The sequence below is a fragment of the Anser brachyrhynchus genome (assembly GCF_964034855.1).
Source record: "Anser brachyrhynchus genome assembly, chromosome: 1".
Lineage (NCBI taxonomy): Eukaryota > Metazoa > Chordata > Aves > Anseriformes > Anatidae > Anser > Anser brachyrhynchus.
The window spans coordinates 147360794-147380831 of NC_137694.1; the positions used below are offsets into that span (position 1 = coordinate 147360794).

At 43.7% G+C, this 20038-nt stretch overlaps 2 protein-coding genes across 4 annotated transcripts in view; one reads left to right on the forward strand and one right to left on the reverse strand.

The window, feature by feature from the left end:
• RASA3 (RAS p21 protein activator 3) overlaps positions 1-20038 on the forward strand; it is a 164214-nt gene that overhangs the window by 16625 nt on the left and 127551 nt on the right. The window lies entirely within an intron of this gene.
• On the reverse strand, positions 258-17490 carry CFAP97D2 (CFAP97 domain containing 2). 3 transcript variants are annotated; one of them, XM_080577092.1, is made up of 5 exons: positions 11778-17487; positions 9671-9751; positions 7750-7868; positions 5653-5845; positions 258-3529 (listed from the first exon to the last, which is right to left on the reverse strand). In XM_080577092.1, the coding sequence occupies exons 1-5, from the start codon at positions 11880-11882 to the stop codon at positions 3395-3397; spliced, it is 633 nt and encodes a 210-aa protein (XP_080433218.1). In that variant the 5' UTR covers positions 11883-17487; the 3' UTR covers positions 258-3394. The 3 variants fall into 3 exon arrangements, with proteins under 3 accessions (XP_080433218.1, XP_080433217.1, XP_080433216.1); XM_080577091.1 differs by lacking the exon at positions 258-3529 and having other exon boundaries at positions 3541-5845; positions 11778-15702; positions 16333-17490; XM_080577090.1 differs by lacking the exon at positions 258-3529 and having other exon boundaries at positions 3541-5845; positions 11778-16015; positions 16333-17490.

Genomic DNA, 20038 nt, shown 5'->3' on the forward strand with positions numbered 1-20038 from the left:
AGCTGACTTCAGTGAGGTTAGCAGTAAGAGTCAAACCTGAGTGTTAGGGAGGAACAAAGATCCTCATTGTTACGGCTTTATTACAACATTTGTCGTGTTTCCTTCTTTCTTTCTTTCTTTTCCTTCAAGTTCCTGCCGGGCCATCAAGTGAAAACCCTTCAAGAGAAGATTTCTTAGCTTCATAAGAGCAAACTGGAAAACGTGAGCGCTACATGTTCTGTAACTACAAAGCTAAAAAAAAAGGTTAACAATTCAGTTTTCAGTGTAACAGATTTTAATTCAATATTACAATCACAACACTTTTGGAAAGCCGGATTAATTGCTTTAAACTACCAGCAATATGGATGCAGCTTGTTATTCCTGCTTACATCCAGGGCCTGGAAATCCAGATGAATACTTTTCTCCTGAAATCATAAAAACTCTGTTTTTCAAAAAAACCCAAACGGACAGAAAATAATAATATGGGAATATTTAAGTAATGTTCCATTTCTGTATAGTGATAAATTTAAAGAAATAATGATGAATACCCTCATATTTGGTGTTTGTCCAGTTAAAAGGGGGGCGGGGTGGTGAATACCAGATTACTCATTTCTCACTTGGACAAGCCCTGCTTGTGTCTATAGTCGTAACTTTGCCATGGAAACCAGCATGGATTATTGAGTGGTGACAGTTCTTGCCATGCTCCATGTGTTTCTGCTGACCCTTAGGAGAGCTGTTTTGGTGTTAACTACTGCCAGGGGGTGAGTAACCATTTCCCACTTTACCGAAGGAGTTTGTGGCTTTACTTCTTCCTTGCATCAGCTGGGGCCTTAAACGTAAATTCATCTTCAGTGACCTGCTTCAGCTCATTAACCCGGTGGAAAACTATTCCCCTCTCCTTTTTAAAAACAAAACAAAACCCACAATCTTTTCTTTTGTCATGGTTTCTTCATATAAGGTTTTTGTATCCAAACCAATTGCAATCAAGGCTGTTGGCCTGGATTTGCACTAGTTGAGAACAGAAGCAGAATTTGGCCCTCAGATTAGCATTTCTGGTAACTCAACACATATTTTTTTTTCATAATAGTACTTCAATTCTGTTTTGTTTCAAGTGTTTGGCTTACAATCATACCAGTGTTTCAGTAGCAAAGTGTTTCAACTTTGGAGCCAGGGATTTGAAGACAGTAACATGCCTGCTTAATTATAAGGCAGTAGCATTCAGTCAAACGTTTTAGGTTATTATCATCCAACATGAAGCTTTTAAAGAAGAAAAGGACACAGGAATTCAGGACACAGGTCTCTTTCAATCCATATAACTTGTTAAGGACAGCTTGTCCCTTACAGAATGCCCTGAAATCCAACCTGGAACCGTGCAAAGCGGGACACTTTTGTGAGTGTTTGATTTCAGCCATAAGGGCGCAGGACATTTTCATAAAAAAAAAATAAAAATAGAATTGTTATGAAAGCTGAGCTGGCCTCTTCCTTCTGCTATTGAAGGAAGCTTTGATTCACTAAATTACGGTCTTTTTGGCTCACGTTTAAAGGGTGCGTTACCTTCTTTTACAAACAAACCTCCGTGGGATGGAGCTGCTGACTTGTGCTTGCCTGGTGTGACCGCTGCAACAGGCACGAAGGACCAGCTGGCCTGTCCTGGCACTCTCCCGTTGTGGCTGGTGGCAAGAGATGAGCTCCAGCCAGCGGGTGCTCGCCCCGTCTGCACCAGATCTGGGTGTACTTGACATGTCTGGGGCACGTATCGCCACAGCTACTGTGGGGCAAACAAGGATCCTCCCTCACCTTTGGCACAGATACTCGGGTGAAACGAAGCTTTTCTCTGTAGTGTGATGGCGTTTGGGGTCCTGCCATGGGAAGCTGTGAATTTTCTGAAGTGTGGAGACCCCACCTCTATGGCACATTCACTGGCTGCTGTAGCTGTAATTCCTTCCATCGGTTCAGTACGATAAAGGTACAGTTTTATGTTTCAGAATTTCACAAAAGAAGTTGCCATCACCAGTGCTTCAGACGTTATTCGCTGAACTGGATTGCAGATGAGAAAGGAGAAAACATCACAGAGAGCATTCCCAAGTTCCAGGAGGTAAACAGTTATCGCTGGGATGCCTGTTTAGAAAGTTGGCAGCCTCCAGGATGATTACAGCCGAAATCCTACTTCAAATAAAGCGAGAGCTGATATTTATTCCTTCCTGCTTGGTTTCATTTGGTACATCTCCTGAGAGAACTGGTGCCACCTTGCGCGTCTATGCTGAGCTCAGTTTGTGATTTTAATACATATTTTCTTTTGAAGAATTAAAGAAATAACAATAATAATACAGAATTTATGTTCCAGAACATAAGTTTCTGTCCCCTGACCAGTGAATCATTGATGGTCTAAGAGGGGTAGCTTGTAGCACGCAGAGAGCCGATGGGTCACGCGGTGCTGTTTCTCCTCCTTTCAAGCTGCTAAATCCCATTAAAAGGGAAGCTAGAAACAAATCTCGTGTATTTTTAGTATTTTCTCTCTGGGAATGTAATTACTGTGACTGACACAAAAATTGCATGAAATCATGAGGAAAGAAGGAAGTGGTGTCTGTGGCTGTGCCGGGAGGGTGCTGCTCCACCCAGTCTTCTCCCTCATAGGAAGAGGCTCAGGGGCTTCAGGGAGCCTCTGAAGACATTTCAAAGCCCTCACTCTGAAGTATTTGTTGTCATCCAGCTGGGTCTTCACTGGGAAGTCTTCGGGTACTAAGATGAAAGTCGTCACGTGGCGAAACAAAAGCCCTAATCTTACGCAGATTAATTTATTAGTTACGCTACAGTTCCTCGGTGATGGTCCTCTTCCCAGTAAGGCTCCTCTCTTGTCAGCTTTTCTAAATGCAAAGTAGTTTTTTGGTAATTATAAGAGGAAATGGCTTTAACCCCTATTTGCTTTATGCTTGTTTTCCACTATACTGAAAACACAGCGTGTTTAATAGCTACACTCTTACTTAAAACCACAGTACCCTAAGCTGGATGGCTCCTCCACCTGCTTTGCCCAGGCACCCCAGCTGGTGCTGGATTTCTGCTCACAACTTCTGCTTTGTTGAAAAGTTACCGATCTCACAAGTCCTGTCTTCTCTGTTGCTAAAAGTTATCACCCGCGTAGGAGCAGTATTTTTACTTGAACCACAGAACTCAAAGTGTGCAGACGCGAAGGGTTGCGGTCCCCAAAAGGACTCGCAGTCTCCTGTTGTGCTGGTCCACCGTGCCAGAAAAGGAAGGACTTCCAGAACAAGGGCAAAGCAGAAGGCTGAGGACAGTAACATTTCCAAATGCCATAGTAAGCCAAGAGGGAGTATGAGTAAGAGCCCTTTGCTACTTCCTAAATTGCTTTCACAGGAGACTACTGGAATAATGCTATTTCTGGAGCGGCGTCCTGTTCTCATTGATCTTTTCCCTTTCCGTGGTGGACGTGATGTCTTTCTTTTTCCCTCATCTTACTTTTCACACTTTCTTCTTTCAGCTGCTTTTCTCTTTTTCTGTCTTGTTCAGGTGTTTTCTTCTTAAATGGCCCTTTCTGCCAGAAAAGAGAAAAATCAGGAATACGGAACCTGACAATGCTTTGACATGATAACCCTCCATGATTTGTTTTCAGGATTATTCCCTTGGCAGCAGAGCTCAGTTAGCAATTACAGGTGACAAGCGTTTGTTGGTGATGTTGCTCTTCTCCTTTTTGAGAGCAAAGGAAGGGAATTCTTCCTTTCTCGAGCTCCTTAGAGCTGCCTGAGCCACCAGAGTCGAAGCAATTTCCTTTGGGCAGGCCAGTGGGCAAGCTGGTTCAGTTAACATATTTATTCAGTAAAGAATGTCATTATATTACTTTTTTTTTTCTTTATCTCCTGCTATTATAGCATATCTACAACCAGGAAAAAATTTTCAGTTGCAACAGAGGGAGAGAAGAATGGTTGATGAGAAGAAGCATGACTTGTCATTGTCATTTATTAAAGATTGACACTGGACTGGTGAACTCTAAAAGCGTAGAGAGGTCACAATTTTAAATTAACACAATTTTAAACTAACACAATTTATTGCAGATCTTGCCAAATACTTCCAGTGATCCTGTTTTGGCTACAACTTTACTGTATTTCCTCTGTTCAGCTGAAGAAGTCTGTGGAAGGTATCTCCATCAGGCTTGCTTATTCATCTTTTAAATGTCGTTCAAAATGGCTCAACCATTTCTGAAGTGGGGACTTGGAAAAAGGGTTTTCTAGGGACTGCTTCTTACGGATGCTTCTATTACCTATTAATTATGGAGCACAGATGTAACAGATGATGTGGGGAAGGTTGCAGGATGTGTTTACTTCTCTATGAGATTTTGTTTATGCATTTATGAAAATGTGCCAAACTCAAAATCCGGCCAAAATAGAAATCCCTGCAAAAAAATCTTAAAACCATAATTCTTGTACTTTCTAACTATGGAACACCTGGCATTACAACGTTACTATTTTTAACATAATTCTTTGATTTGTAATGATACCTCCATAGTAATAATATCTGCCTAATATTTTCTATTACAGAAGTCTCTTTTAGTTGCTTATTTCTTTGTCAAGACTTAACTGTTTGGGCTGACACTTCCTATACTTGCTTTCTGCCTCAGACTGAATAGTTTGGGGAAGCTTTAGTATAAGTGATGTAGCTGCGTTCAAGAATGGTCTCAGGACAGAAGATGGTGAGAGGTTCTGTTTCTTGTTTGCAATGCTAAATATTTTTTTTTGCGTTTTCCTTCAACTGTCTTGCCTCTCCTGAGCAAATAAATCCTCTGGAATTAGAATTAGGACCAAATCCTATGGCAAAAGGATAGTCCCGGGATGGAAGAAATACCACTTATTGTCCTCAGGAAGCCTCAGAGAGATTTGGGTGAGGTACACCTTTGAAAATCTTTTTACATCTGTTCAGAAAGTACAGGCCTCAAAAAGATTTAATTCAGTGGCCCCAGGCTAGTGGTAAAGGGCCGGGCAGTGAAGGAGGGGGCTGAGCCCATGTGAGGTCAATCTCAGTATGGCAGAGGCCATACCTCCCAAATCACCGCGTACCGCCTGGAGGCCCAGCAGCCCAAGGTGATGCAGAGGATGGGTAAAGACAGAGCTGATGCCATCTCCCTGCCTGTTGGGCAGTGCTGCAGCTTCCCTCTGGTTTTTGAGGAAAGTTGGGGGTCTGTGAGTTGGCAGGCTCAAAGCCAGGGAGTTTGGACATGGAAAGTTAAAAAGACGATAGGTTTGATCAATTTTCTTTTTCTGGGAAAGCCTGCTAATGCCACATAAAACTGTTTTTATTTTTTATTTTTATTATTTTTTTAAAAAAATTATTTATTACCATAAATGTTGCTGCAGTGTTTGGCTTTTTCTTTCAGGGAGCTGTTAAGTCACTGCTTTAATGAATGAATGAGTTAATTCATTGATTTCTATTTCTGAGAGCTGTCTTTCTGCGGTGGAGGGTCTGACTGTAGAAACTGCAGCACTTAAGATCTCCTAATAAAGTCTGAAAACCACTCTGGGATTCGCCTGATAAAAGGGGCCATGTAAATGAGAGGCTGCTGATGGTGCAGCAGTAACTCTCGCGCAAAAGCACAGCAAGACGCGCCCTACGGATGCTTCCCATCCAGAAATAACCAGGAAGGAAAGAAGAGGAGCTGGGGGCTACCTTTCGGCTCTGCGATTTACACTGCCCACAGGGATGTCTCGCCACGTTGGCCATGTATTTTTCAGCTCGTTGCCAGTCCTTGTGCCACCTCCGAACTCGATAGCGAGGCTCAGACTTTGTAACCCTACCCAGAATGGCACGGTTCTCTTGGGTCACTCTCCGCTGCTCCTGCTTTCGTTTTTCTCTGTTTAAACTAGCGGGTGAAAAACACATAAACAGAATCAAACTTCTCATCAGTTGCTCACGTTCCCACGCCTGGGAAGCCAGAATATGAAACATCTGTCCATCTTGTGTCAGAGGAATGCTTGCCTAAGCTGTTAGACCTCTCCTACAGGGACTTTCTCCTCCGTGATCTGCATTAACCAACCCTTACAACCCAATCCTTTTGTCCTCTGTAAGAGGACAGGTTTTTGGTCTTCCAAATGGAGCCCTGCCTATATGGAGCTCTGGTACATTTTACAGGAGGAAAAATGCTACTTTTAATCTTGTACCTTGAATTAATGCCAGCCCTCCGGTTTTGGAATTGCTGTAGTGTAGGGGAGGGCATGGCTGATGTCCGAGATGCTTAATGATCTGTTTCAGTTGCTTTGGTTTATGCCTTTGATTTGTTTACAAACCTGATGAACCGAGTTGGGAAATACAAAGATAACCAAGATAAGCATGCCGTCTCAAAACTCCTTGGAAGCCTTCTGTGGTTTCTTAGACTGTAATTTCCCAGGCAGCTAAGCTGATCTCATAGCAGCTTCCTGCCACCAGAAAAGGAACGGCTTGCTCTTTCCCCTTCTCTCCCTGCTCATCTCCCCGCTGCTGCCAGCTGTGTGGTCTTCTCTCTCCCTTGCGGCAGCCCTGGAATTCATCATTTGTCTCTGCAGAAAGTGGCAGAAAAGCTATCCAGGTTTGTTTGCTTTTGTTGGGTTAGTTTTCTGCTGCTTTCTCAAGTTTAATTAGTGGTGGAGAGGTCTGATGAAAACCAGAGTTGATCCAAAGAAAACAACGCGAGTCTGCCACTTGAATCAGGAAGGGAGAGAAGGACTGAAAAGGGGGAGGATGCTCTTCCCCTTCCATATCTTAGGGGATCATACCTCCGGCAGTATAGTTAACTGATGCTTGTCGATGCCTGCACTGATCTGGGTATTAGTCACTAGGGACAAGTGCGTGATGTGCAAGACGTGATGTGGATTTGCAGGATATGGCCATGACAAACTCTATTTCAGATCGTTTCTGCCTTTCCAAGGAACTGTGCAAAAGTCAGGATATTCGTGACCATGAGGCGCAGTGAGTTCGACCTGGGTCACTGGCACACGAGCTGCGTTTTGCCATCTGGAGGCACTTTAGGACCTGATGAGCAGCCAGTATGTCATGAAGTAGTCTGTAAATGAATCACAAGAGGTAACAACCACCACCTAAGCCGTATAAACCATTCTCTGTTGTACCATCCGGATTTTTCCTTCGCTTCAGGAGCCTGTCCCTGCTGTTGACTAGTTTACTGTACCCTTTTAGGGGTGTGAATTGCCTTGTGAATCCAAAACACGTAAGCTGGTTCTCCCTAGTGATAAGTCTTCAAGGTGTCTTTTGCTTAGTCTCCTCTGAACGGTAAATTGTATCTTGATTTCTCTGCTTCCTGCTCCAACTTTTTTTTTTTTAAATTCTATTTTTTGCTCTGTTTTTATTTCATCTCTGAGCTTTGGATCTCCCTCTTTCCAGTGGTGTCTGTAGGAACAACTGGCAAAGTCAGCAGCAATGACTCACTTAGCAGTAACAACAGCTTTGCTGAGACATAATAGGTTTGCTTCATTTATTTCCCTTAAAGTAGGGCAACGTTCTCTCCCTCTTCCTTTTTTTTTTTTCTTTGCATTCCCTCAGTTGTTAAACTGAAAAACTAGTTTAAAGGCATCTTCTCCTCAACAGAGGGTAGGAGGAAAATGACCTGGCATTGGATTTAGTGCGACAGGGCAAGCAAGTGTCATGCTGAAGTGCTGATTATACCTAAGGCTGCCTTTTAAAATACACGTCCTCACAGAGCAGTTTATCCTTAGCTATGCTCGTCCCTGGGAAGGTAACTTGATAGCTAAACAGAGATAGTGCTGCTGATGTTACCTTTTGGCCTTATAGTCATTTTTGCTGTCAATATGTCCTTTGGTTCTCATGATGCGGGACACCTTCTCCAGCAGCAAACGGTTGTCTCTCCTGATGACCGAAATCCGATCTTCCTCCAACTTTGTGTACAGAAGGAATGAAGAAATGCTTCTGTTTGTACAAGGCCATAGCAAACAGCAGGGATGTACTGTGTGTGCCTAATTTGTGCTAGCATTGAGAGAACCTCTCTTTCACCATTGTACTGGTGACCCAATGAGAGAGGACCCATTGCAATACTGTGGATTTGACCCTAAAACACTTCCCTCCAATCACATCAAATGCATTTCATCAGCGTAAGCACAATTTCTAAAATTATTTGCCAGTGTATACTGGTCATCGTTGTCATTTTTGTCTACAGCGGTGTTCACAGACTCTCACCAGGATCTAGGATCGTGATGCACACTGTACAGGAACATAATGGGACTCATCAGACTCCTCTGAAGTCAACGGGAGTCTTTTTGTTACCTACGGGGGGCCTTTGGAGCATACTAATTCACTCTTCTCTTTTCCTTTTTTTTATCAGATTGGATGCTGGGCACTGCAAAGATGTAGCGTGTCCTGTATAAACTGACTCATCCTGCTCTGATAGTTCCGAATGGCTGATGTTAGAGTTGTAAGTTACTGTAAGTTACTACTACGAGATGTAGTGCATCTGCCTCACGCGCTAGGGTTTGTACCCAAAGCAGGCCAGGTACTGTAGTACACTGCCGTGCTGTAGTATAAACGTCCCTAAAAATGGTGCATTAAAGTAATCCCATCAGGCTCTGAGTTACCCTGGGGAGAACGATTGTAAGGAAGACAACTGGTTACTGGCAGGTTGCAGCCCTAGAAGATTTTTTCTTTCTTTATAGAGCACATTGGGAAGAAGCAGGATGAGAAAGAGATCAGGTCTCACTTCCAGGTAGCAGGACCTGTAGTTCAGAGGAACACGCCTAAGAGTAGAGGGTTCCTATTTTTCTGTTTTGCCTTTTTTTTTTTTTTTAAATTATAAACATGGGGACTGCCGTTGTTGGTGGTGATTATGTACACATGCAATTTTCCATTTTCAGAGGAACTTTGTCAGTGCTATTTTTGCAGTTATAGGAAAAAAAATAACGACAGCAATTGAATCCACACCCTAATATAGCATATGATTTTATGCACAGGGAAGAAGTGAATTGTTTTGATAGTGAAATGATTTTAAGGTGCTTGGGGATTATTATGTCACACAGTGAGACGATAAACTATTTTAAGGAAACTAATTCTGAAGTCCTTACGTGGGCTCTGCTCCTGCTGCCTGCGGGGCACCATGTCGTAAATTAAGCCTGTGACAGGGTTTAGCTGCACGTATTTTTTGCCGTGCTTGTTTTTTTTTTAATTATTATTTTTTAATTGTTGTTATTTCCTTAGTTAATTAGGTAACAAATTTATTTTCCACTCTCATCTTTTAATAAAAATTTGCCTCTTGGGAGCAGTAAGCTGGTGAAGGATAACTGCCAGTCAAGGCTACACATTGTTATTTCTTGTGCTTTGAATATGTTAACATCCTATTAATCAGTTCATTGCTCTGCGTGCATCGTGATGATTGGGTTATTCCTGTTACATGAAAAAAAAATTGTGATTTTTTTCGTGGTTGTGCAAAATTATCGTTAAAAAGGATACTCGAATGCTTTATTACTCGTCAGTCTGAAGCAGTTTGCTGAAATCAATAATCAAAAAGATAAAATAATGTGTATTTAATACAGCATGCTACCCATGGATCCTGATAGTCCTGTTGCAGCAGTCACTGCAAGGAGAAAAAAAATGGCTCTGAAATTTAGCCCATCTGGTGGTCTCTTTGTTTGCATTGAGAGGAGACACGAAGGTAAGCCTGCTGGTGCTCAGGGAAATATCCGATACAAACCTTCAGCTTCCCTAACTTCAGATGAAGGTGGCTGCATGTTGCAGGGGCACTCGTATCCACTAAGGGTTTTGCCGCTTGGATCTGCAACAGAACAGGAATGTTTATCCATTTTTTTGTTGGAAATACCCTCGCATATCATTACAGGAAATCTTTTAATTGCCTTGTTCTGTTTTGCTAGCCAGCAGTAACACTACTAAACATATGATTCATTATATCAGCAAAGCCAGACTTGCCCAGAAGGAGAGTAGTGGGAAATTAAAATGGTAAAGGCAGCTGTTGGAAAGCCTGCGGGGATGCAGAATGCTCTTTGTGTTGGAGAAACGTAAAAATACATGCAGTCAGGTTACACTGGTGGTGATGTTACGATAAAGACTGTCTAGGAGAAGGCAGGCAGTTTTTGTTAGGCATCCAGCAGAAAAAAATAAATAAAGTTAATAGTAAAAAGCCTCAGGTATGCTGAGCTGTGCAGGGTCTTCCAAGGGGATGCAAATTCAGGATGCTGACAGCAAGAAGTGAGCAATATTGGAAAAGGACTTCTTGTGTTGAAAGTGTTGGTGGATACTTAATGGAGTTGGGAGTTCAGTGGCACAATAATAATATTAATCTCCAGCCTGACCCAAGCAGCCACGCAGCACCTGGGGAGGAGGAATAATCTGCGAGTGCTCTTGGGCTGAAGAAACCACGTGGAAGAAGCGATGGTGGTGGGGAGTGGAGAGAGACAAGGTTTACGGGAGAGACCGCTCTGGCTGGGGTCCTGCGGGGAGCCAGACTGAACGGATGCTGTGGCTTTGCTGCTGCTACCTCTTCTGCTTCTTCGGGCACTCCGAGTAACTGCTCTCTCAAATTACATTAAAATAAAAGTAATTTTAAGGGGACGTGCAATTTGTTAACGTATCAGTCAGTGGAAATCAGCAGTGTGAAGAATAGCACGTGATAACTATGCAAGCTATGATTTTCATATATACATATGCAATTTGTTTCAAACTTGGAAGGTGCTTTTTAGAAACAAAATTCACTCTGTGGAGTTCATATCAGTGTAATTTCATTTTCTGGGAGGTGATATGATTAACTTCTCTCCTGTCCTTATAGGCACAAGTGTAAAAGTAAAAGCAGGTATTTTTTAAGCCCGCCCTAATCTGTTGAGGCACTTCCATGGTGTTTTGGGGCTATTTTATATTAAATTCTATGCAGGATGTTGCAGAGAGGAGACAAAGCTCTGGTTTTTCCCCCAACCTTTTCTTCCGTTAAGAAAATAAAATGATTCCGGCTGAAATTATTTGCTCTTGTGCACATGAAAAACACGCTGGTGCTTCCTGCTGGCTTCAGATACCCTGGCACAAAGGTACCGGTGCTCCAGCAGCTGGCATTCACCAGGGCAAGCTTGAATTTGTGCCAGCCGTCGGCTCGGTGAAGCGCCGGGCAGCGGGTGTGGGTGCTGAGGAGCCCGCTCCTCGGCTGCTGCTCGACCCGGGCACGGTTCCCAAAACCTGGGAAATCGAGTAGCTGTGCTTGTGGACCAGCAAGCCTCTCGAGGCTAACTCGCGCAGGAGGAAGTGGAATTATTTATTTCAATATGGTCAATTCAGTTAGAAAAAATATCTCGAGTTCAGTTCCCTGCCTCGTCTCTTAACTATTTTCCACCTGCAAGTCAAATTAGGGGAACAATGGAGGGAAGGAAGGAAGGAAGATATTTTTATCCAGTTAATGAAACAGACACGGTCTGGAAATAATGAAGTACTATTTCTTCGTATTAAAGCTAATTACATTGCGATACAATCTTCCTAAGGTAGCAATTCAGTTGAATCATCACTGATGGCACTCACTACTTAGGGATTTTCGAAAGGGAGCAGTCCTGCGTTACGGGGCAGAGGACTGCCCAAATCTTTTTCACTTCTGAATTTGGTGAACGTCCTTTGGATAATTTTAGATGGACACAAGAGGTACACCTATATTTGCAGGATATTCTCAAAACATGTCTCTTGTAACTTGCTGCTGACCACTAGCTTCCATAACAGTACTAAGGAGGAATTGGGATGAGCTGGAGCTTTTTGGGACAAACTTATTCTTTCAGGAAAGTCTCCTCTGTGTATCAAACAGTCGTACCTACCCTTTTCTTGTGCTCTTCGTACTTTGCTGTGTCCCATTTTAGCTGAAGATATTTGCTGCCACATGGTAAAATCGGCTGGTAGGCTCGATGCATCTTGTAAAACATAAAGTATCACCGAATCTGGGCTTTGCGGAAAAAAAATAAATAAAAAAGCGTGAGTAATATCAGGCCGAGCCTTCCTAAAGCAAAGCCCTGGAGACTTGTGGTATGTTTGTAGCCGGTCACGTGGTGGTTGTCATGGCATTTCTGCTAAGAAAAAGAATGAATAGCTGGTGGTAGCTTTTCAAACAATACATTTAACGAATAGCAAACAGGAGCTGAACATTACAGCAGAGCACTCCGAAGAGTATTTTATTGGTGCACAGAATGGGTGACCGAGCACACTTCGCTCGCCAGCCCTGCCTCCCGTTGTTTAGGGAAAGACGGCGGTGCGAGCGGTTCATAATGCTTCATACAGCACTGTACGTGTGCGAAGCGCTCTGTAATAGGCTCTATTTCCCGAGCTTTTAATTGAAAGGCATGCCTCAGTAACGCGCTGAGCACACCCACGGCACGAGGTGTCATTCTTCGCGCTGCAATAACTTGTGTAAAACATTCTTTCTTTCACCGATAAATATGAGCTGTGCAAAAGCCACAGCAAATGTGTTTATAGCAAAATGTTTCTGGTTTTTAATGGCCTTTTCTCCTTTATCCATGTGCTGTCTGACTGCTAACGAGTTATGGAAGGCTCAAACCGACTTGCCAAGGCCAGTTATTTACAGAGGTGACCACTGGCTCTCATGAGGGGCTGTCTTGAATTTCCCTCTTCGTTGGTTGTGTTCGGCCGGGAGCCAAGGAGGCAAAGATGTTTCCTCAGGCCCACACAAACCTGGAAAAGTTTCTTCTGCTCCTTCCGGCTCAGCTTGGCCTCCTCCAAAGCTGGGCCTGAGCTGACGTGATGTACTTGAGGTTTGGCTGGCAGAACCAAAACTCACGCTGGTCTGCACCAGGACGGACCACAGGCAGCCCGTTTTAGCACAAGGCTCTTCGTGTCGGGCACCCTTACACGTAGCAGTTCGTGTGGGTGCCAGAGAAGAGCAACCCTTCTATCTCCTCACTATCCAAGGTAACTATCGCTGCAGTCAGGGCCAGTGCTCTCTCGAATCCTTATCTTGATTAAATGTGGTGTTTTGGTAACAAAGCTAGGTTGGACACGGGGGGCTGTGCTTTTCTTAAAGTTGCTGTGAATTGGTGCTTAAACAACAGGAGCAGACATGACGTTAAAGCCTTGACGCATACTAATTTTGATCTGTAAAGCCAACACTTAATTTTCAGATGAACGATGGAAGGAGTTGAAGAGTGTTTTCTTCCATCTGCTGGGGTTTTTGTTATTTTCCTGTTGAAGCAGCAGGAAGACGTGAAGAATATCAGTAAAATAATAGACTGTCGAGAGTTGAAATGCATCTCCTCAAATATGCCCAAAATCTAACTGTACACAGTAATACAATTGTATTTCACCCTTGAACAAGTAGAAATACTCGTTTGGCCCTCGTTTGTTTGGCAGGGTCTCAGCCTCTGTCTTTTAAAAATGGTACGTGTCTAATGACCTGCTATGGAGAGATCCAAAGGGCAGCGCCATCAAAGGATTCTTTTGATTGATTTTGGTGAATCCCTTAAAAAAATAGGGAAAACTTAGCTCCTTATGTTGATGGCAGCATGGCCCACCGAGGAATTGAAATCACTGGAAATAGTTTCTCTGCTGTTTCTGAATTAAGGTTTGTGACAGCAGGGAAGTGGCTTTAAACTTCCTTGGTGGTTGCCTGTTGTCTCTCTGCCCTCAAGAGCTGCGGACTGTGTACGTGTTCATTCAAACTTGGTTTTGGGTGGGGTTTTGTCGGTGGTTGTTTTTGTTGATGGTGGTTTTTGTTTTGTTTGGGGGTAAGGAAAGCAAAATACGGCATTTTCAAAACTGGCTGTCTTCCTGTCCAGCTACCCAAGGTCCAGGAGGTCCTTTCTGTCAGGGGATGATGCTGGAAGACAGGATCAGCCGTGCAGTACCTCAGTTTCTAGTGTCATGGTCTAAACATAGCTTCAGCCAACCTGAGGGGATTCCTCAGCATTTCACTGCTTACTGAAAGCAGGCTCATGAAGTATCCTTAACAAACCAGAGGACTGGACCTATGAGCTCTACAAGATGAAGCAGATATTTATGAAACATTTGCTCTGTAAATTCTACAATTGTATCAAGTAATGGCCATGGGAATTTCCATGTTCTCTGCAAGACTTGCGTATGGTTTCTTGATAGCAAAGGTACTTGCTGAAGAACAGATGAGAAATAAATAGATAATGAACATAAGGTTTTTGCAAAAAATGCATTTTCCAGTGCATCGAGACACGTATACGTGCAGCTTTCACACCTAGCATAGAGAATTGTGTATCTGCAGCATAAAATCAAGGTGGTCAATAGCAGTCTGCCTCTTGAACATGGCCATCTTGGGGTGTGCTGAGCTCCTTTCCTGAGATCTCAGCACCCTACGGCTCTCATAGGTTTCTGGTTTCTTTTTTAATCTCCTTTTTTTGTTTTTGTCTGATTTTTGAGCAAACCTCTTCATGTAATATGTAAGGCTGTAAGCTCTGCAGGGTGATATCGATGCTAGGATTTTGAATATTGACCTAGGTCTCTTTGGATTCTGTTGCAAGGTTAGTGAGGTGCTGCCCCTGCCCCTCCCGCTGCCTTTGCAGAAGAAGCGGTGGGCTGGCTCAGGAGCTGCAGCAGCTGCTTACGCTTATGGCCAGATATGGAAAAAGCTAAAGATGATGCTTCATCTCCCACTGCTCCCCCAGTATGCACCGTGCCTTTGGAGATACTATTGTTAACTGTGAGCAGAAGTGCCTTTTCTGTTGTTTGCTTTGACCTTTGTGTGTATAGTAAGAAAATGTAAGAGGCTGAGTATGCATTATCTGAAATTTAAAGGTTTTCTGTACATATAAAGAGGAAAAAAATATATATATATTTTGTTGACAGCTTTTCTGTTTATTTTAAAGTCATGACAATTCCTCGCTTTACTTTATGTCTTAATGTGACCAACTTTGGCCACATGCACTGACAGATCTACGTGATTGAAGTCACTCATGGGTGTGCTGAGGGCCCAGCCTCCATTCATTCACTGCCTTTCCCTTGACGGGCATTTGGAGATGCTGAGAGAAGGCAAAACATTCTCCTGCCAGTTCAGCGTGTTACCTGATAGGATCCGAAGCGGTGACTTTGACCCTGCAAACACACACCCTTATCATATAACCCATAAGCAAACCACCCGACCGAGCGGCTGAGGAGTCCATCTGTAGCCAGGGGGATAAAAAAAGCAACTACAAAAAGCTGCTGGGGGAGAGGGACCCGCTCTGTCCCCGGGTGCCACGTACCTGGGTGCCTCCATCTCGTGTCCTCGTGCACGCGTGTGCAGCAGAGCGAGCCCCCTGCGGGGTGGCACCAGCGCTCGCTGTGCGAAGGGAGGGCTCGGGAGGGCTGCTGCAATACAAAAGCCGATTTGCCAGATGCTTCCTTCATGTTTGACCCTTTATGGAAGCTTTGAGCAGGAATTAATTTGGGGCTGGGGAAAAAAAAAGGTTTGTTTCCCACTTATTGTCTGAGAAATTGAGAGGAGGGAAAGGGGGGTGGGAAGAGAGGAAGAGGAATGGAAAAACATTGCTGTAATTAAAGTGAGTTTTATTTATATATTTATAGGACGTTGATACACACGTACACGACGTTAAATCTTTTGGGCAATGTTTGCTAAGATCCAGCACACTTTTCTGTGCATCTGTAGGTGGGGGCACAGCAGAAGGCACGCGTTGTGGGAGTGGGCTGTGGTTTGCGCTCGCTGCTGGGAAGCAACCCGCTGCAAGAAGACCTCAGGCAGGTCCGTCTGTCCGTCCGTCCCGCGGGAGGCTGGCGGGGGCAGATGTCAGTGTTAATCCTTGCTGATGTGTTGCTCCGTATTTTAGATTTTGCTAAATACTGTTAGATACTGCTTATACTCCGCCTTCCTGCTCCGAACATCTGACTGCTTTATGGAGGTTAAAACAAGTCAGTGGAGAAAATTAGGAATTAATTATAATTTTGTCAGGTGCCTGGACGTGAGTATTATTTGGGAGAGTGCTTCTCTTCTTCTCTTTCATTCTCCACTCCACCCCACAGACCTGGATAGCCTTCAGAAATCACTTGTATCCCAGTCTTCATTTTTGATTCTCCTTCTTTGGCCCTAGATATAACAGAAAGATACCCAGGAAAAAGCACCGTGTTTCCCTGAATGCAAGCATTATCTAAACACGAGCCCTTGGCTGTTCTCCTAGGCCTCCTAGGCACCAGGAAGTCATCTGCTTAAGGGCCTGGGTATGATTTTTTTGGGAAAAAAAAAAAAAAAAAAGCGTCTGCAACTCTAACCCAGCTGTAGCTGCCTCCCTCTCCCTGCTGGCGTGGGGAGAGCTGCCAAGTGCAAGTCACACCAGTGCCTTCAGCCCCCTCCTCGGCCGGTCGGGTGCCATAACCCAGCTCACCGACGGGAACTGCTGGTCTTACCTGCGTGCCCTGCCCCAGCCAGCCCGCTCCACGAGAGCCAGAGAGGCAGGCGAGTCCTGCAGCGCTGCCTTTGGGTTTGCCCTCTGGCTTACTTGGACTCCTTGCTCTGGTTTTACTGGCACGGAGGCAGCGAGCTGCAAGGTTCTGGCGCTCGGAGAAATACCTCATCCGGATCCAAACCCTCTCTCTCTCTCTTTTTTTTTTTTTTAATTTATTTATTTTTTGAGTGAGAGCAGATGTCTTGGACAGGCAGGTTTTGTTCCCCTTAAGGGTGCTGTGGGCCAGCCACACAGCCAGAAGGCCCTGCCTCTTCAGACGGAGCTCGAAGCCAGCGCTAGATCATCCTGGGTAGGGGAGGAAACCCTTTGGGAGCGTGGTGCAAGGGGGCCGACCACTGTGCCACCGAGAACACGGTGGCAAGAGCCCTACGCCAATTTGAGATCCTAGTAGCCAGCTGCTTCGATTTCGGTTTATATATCTTGCTTTGCAGGCAAATAACATTATTGTCTGCAGATTCAATATCTGTTCGTTTAAGCAGTGTCAAGTTATGGCTTCTGCGTGAATGCACACAAAGCCTCCCGTACAACTGAACCTTTCCCGCTGGGTGCAAGAGGAACCTGCTCCTGGGTGTGAGGAGGATATTTTGCTCTCTGACATCTGTGCGTGCTTGATGAGTGACCAGACCTTGCGTCTGTGGGCCTAAGCCGAGATATCACAGCTATTTCCAGCAGGTGGCAGATGATAATCGTGCTAGTAACCGAATCTGGGTACAAATGATGTGTTTTCCAGACTGTTTACTCAGATATTGACTTAAATATACACTTTACATAGTGGCTACAAATGTGTTTCCAACATCAATAAAATAAGATTGCATAATTGGAGTGGATTGGTAGTTACCCGTGATAATATGTAATTAAATACTTGGGAATCAAGCGTGGTATGATTTTTATTTTTTTTTTAAATTCAGCTTTGATTTTTTTTTTATCTCCCAGATCAGAGAAATTGCTTCTATTCCAAAAACCTCCACATAACCATCTGGCTAATTGTGTTCTTTGGTGTAAGATTATCTTTGCTCACGCACTGTGATGGGAGAGAGCTCCTCTGCGCAGTCATGCCTGGATAATTACCTCGGAAGAATCACATGCTAGAAACGAGGTGCCAAATTGTGCTGTGCTGTCTTTCTTAGGTAGCACCTCACCGGCAGCGTTCCCTGCTCGGGCGGCCCTACCGACAGAGCGAGGTATGTTTCAGCTTAGCAGCCCCTAACGAGGACCGGATTTCGCTCCTCTTGCCCTTGTTGGAAGTTACTCACGCACATGAGTAATCCCAGGGAGCTGAATGGGAACTATTCACCGAGGAGAGCCAGCCCGGCGTTCACACGCTGACCCGCCAGCGTTGACTTCAATGGGATTTTTGACCAAATGGAAGACAACAGGATCTGACCCGCGGTAGATGTGTGACTACATGGAAACGGCTATTAAAAGCTCAGAGCTGCGTGTGGGGTAGCTGCGTTACTCACGGCGCTGGCTGCGCGTAAATTAGGCAGGGCTTCTCCCAGTCCATATAAACTTCACAGCATCCGTCGTGTATCTTACTTGTACCACAAAACTGGGGCATATCTGGGCAGAGGAGTGTTTGTTTTATGGGTGTTTCCAGGTAGATGCTGGCAGTGTAATCCCAGCGGCTTCCCTCTGGGTGCTGTAAAACCCCCTGGGGTCCATCGTAGGGAGAAGCTGGGCTAAGAGCTCTCCTTACAGCCCCCTTGGAAGAGATACTACCCGTGCCGCTAAATTAAGGGAGCTTGAAGCTTTGCCTGGGAGTTGGAGAATAAGGATAAAGTCCTGTGTTGTCAAACTAATCCTCATAAAGAACAGAGAAGACTGCAGATGAGTTGGTGACAAGTAAACAGAGGAGATATGGAAGTGATGGTTACGGCTGCCGATATGCAGCGACTTGTGAAATATGAGCATTTATGTCCCTGTTTGCATAACCACATATTTATTGTAAACAGCAGCACCCACTATTAAAAAAAAAAAAAAGGCAGGAAGTCCCATTGCTGCTCAGTTTTCTTTTTCTCAAGATTATTTGCTGCTTTCACTTAGAGCAGTTTGACAAGGAGCTAATGTGGGAGAGATGAGAATGGATGCCTACTTACTCAACTGCAGTAAAATTCACATTTTATTTTTGTGCAGAATCACTGTTTTTTTTATTTTATTTTTTTTATTTTTTTTCCTGTAAGGTTTTAAAGCAATTTTATTACATTATCATCTTTTATGGAAAAAGAAAGGGATTTGTTCCTTAATAGGAAAGCAAAGTTTATGGGCTCAAATAAAGCAGATAGGAGCCAGAGCACAATGCCTCTACCAGTTGAACTCGGAGGTATTTCGTGTTGGTAAACCTCATCAGGATCCTGAACGTTCTGTGCTGGCCGGATGCAATGACTTGGATTTTTACAAGGTTACATTTTTTAGAAGGACACCGGGCTGACAGATTTTTAGAAGTGATGAACAAGAATTAGAAGAGCAAAGTGTTCTTTTTTTTTTTTAAAAAAAAAAAAAGTGATTAAAAACCATACATCATGAAAATGAGTTGTATTGTCTCAGCTATTGTAACAACCAGTTCTCACTGGTCCCTTTTTCCTGTAATTAAAGCCATTTTCTTTCCCCTTTCTGGCCTCTTCCTGGCCCAGTGTTCCAGCAACAACCAGCAAAAATGTGAGACTTTTTGTAAAGGCAAGTAGTGGGAAGGACAGGTAGACCTGCTTTTCCTTCAACACCCATTTTCAGGGACCATCGTGGAGATCTTTGCTTTCTTTATGTGTAGTGACTGCAGTGCAAAGCCCAATTTTTCTGCTTCTGATGCACAGGTCTATTTTTATCCCATGTATGCCCATATATACCCCATATGTGTGTATGGCACGCACAGAGCTCGGTAACAGCCGGTAGTTTCCCCATTTCCCATCTTTCTCCTTCAATTAAACTTTGTCACTTCCGTACTTTTGTGAAATCCGTGTTTTCTCGTGTCAGTGTTGCTGACTCCCTTGCTAATTAAAACCCTGTCATCATCCTCTTCCTTTCCTTCTTTCATTTAGCGTAATGGCCAAAGCATTTCTCTTTGCCAGACTGATCATACAGGCTATTTCTTTACTCTTTCTTCATTCCTCCATCGTTAAGTCAGATGCAAACTCCTAATCTGTAGAAACACCCATAATCACAGGCTGATCCTTAATTTCCTACTTTCATGGGTTCATTATATTTCTGCCATACTTCTCTGTGCCTGAAGCCTGGGGGAAGGACTGCAGCACTTTCCGGACCAGTCGGTTCTAGGACTTCTGGAGCAGATTTTTTATTATTATTATTTATTTTTTTTACTTTTCTTCTGGAGCCAGGCAGCTGTAGGTCAAACCTTATATTCCCCTATGTTCCATATATCCACACTTCTCTCAAGATCAATATCTTGGTAGTATGTTATTATTAAGAGATCTTGACAAAAAGACTAAAAAATCAATTTTAATGCATTATTATCAGATTACTCTGATTTAATATTGTCACTGTTTAACATAATCAAGTTTAAAACCATAAACAGTGAATATCTGCTTAGAAGACAACTTCTTTGGCACTGCCATTTATTTATTGTTTACCCCCCTGCTATTTTCTGTTTGTTTGTTCGTTTTTGTTTTTCTTTTCTGATAGCATTCTGGAGATGT

Excerpts from the sequence above, each read along its gene's own strand:
- CFAP97D2 (XM_080577091.1), bottom strand. The coding sequence starts at position 11,882 with ATGTTTTACAAGATGCATCGAGCCTACCAGCCGATTTTACCATGTGGC. Across the intron at positions 9,752-11,777 it reads ACGAAGAGCACAAGAAAAGG|ATCCAAGCGGCAAAACCCTT; the intron begins GTAGGTACGACT and ends GTTCTGTTGCAG. Across the intron at positions 5,846-7,749 it reads AATGACTATAAGGCCAAAAG|TTTAAACAGAGAAAAACGAA; the intron begins GTAACATCAGCA and ends TTCACCCGCTAG.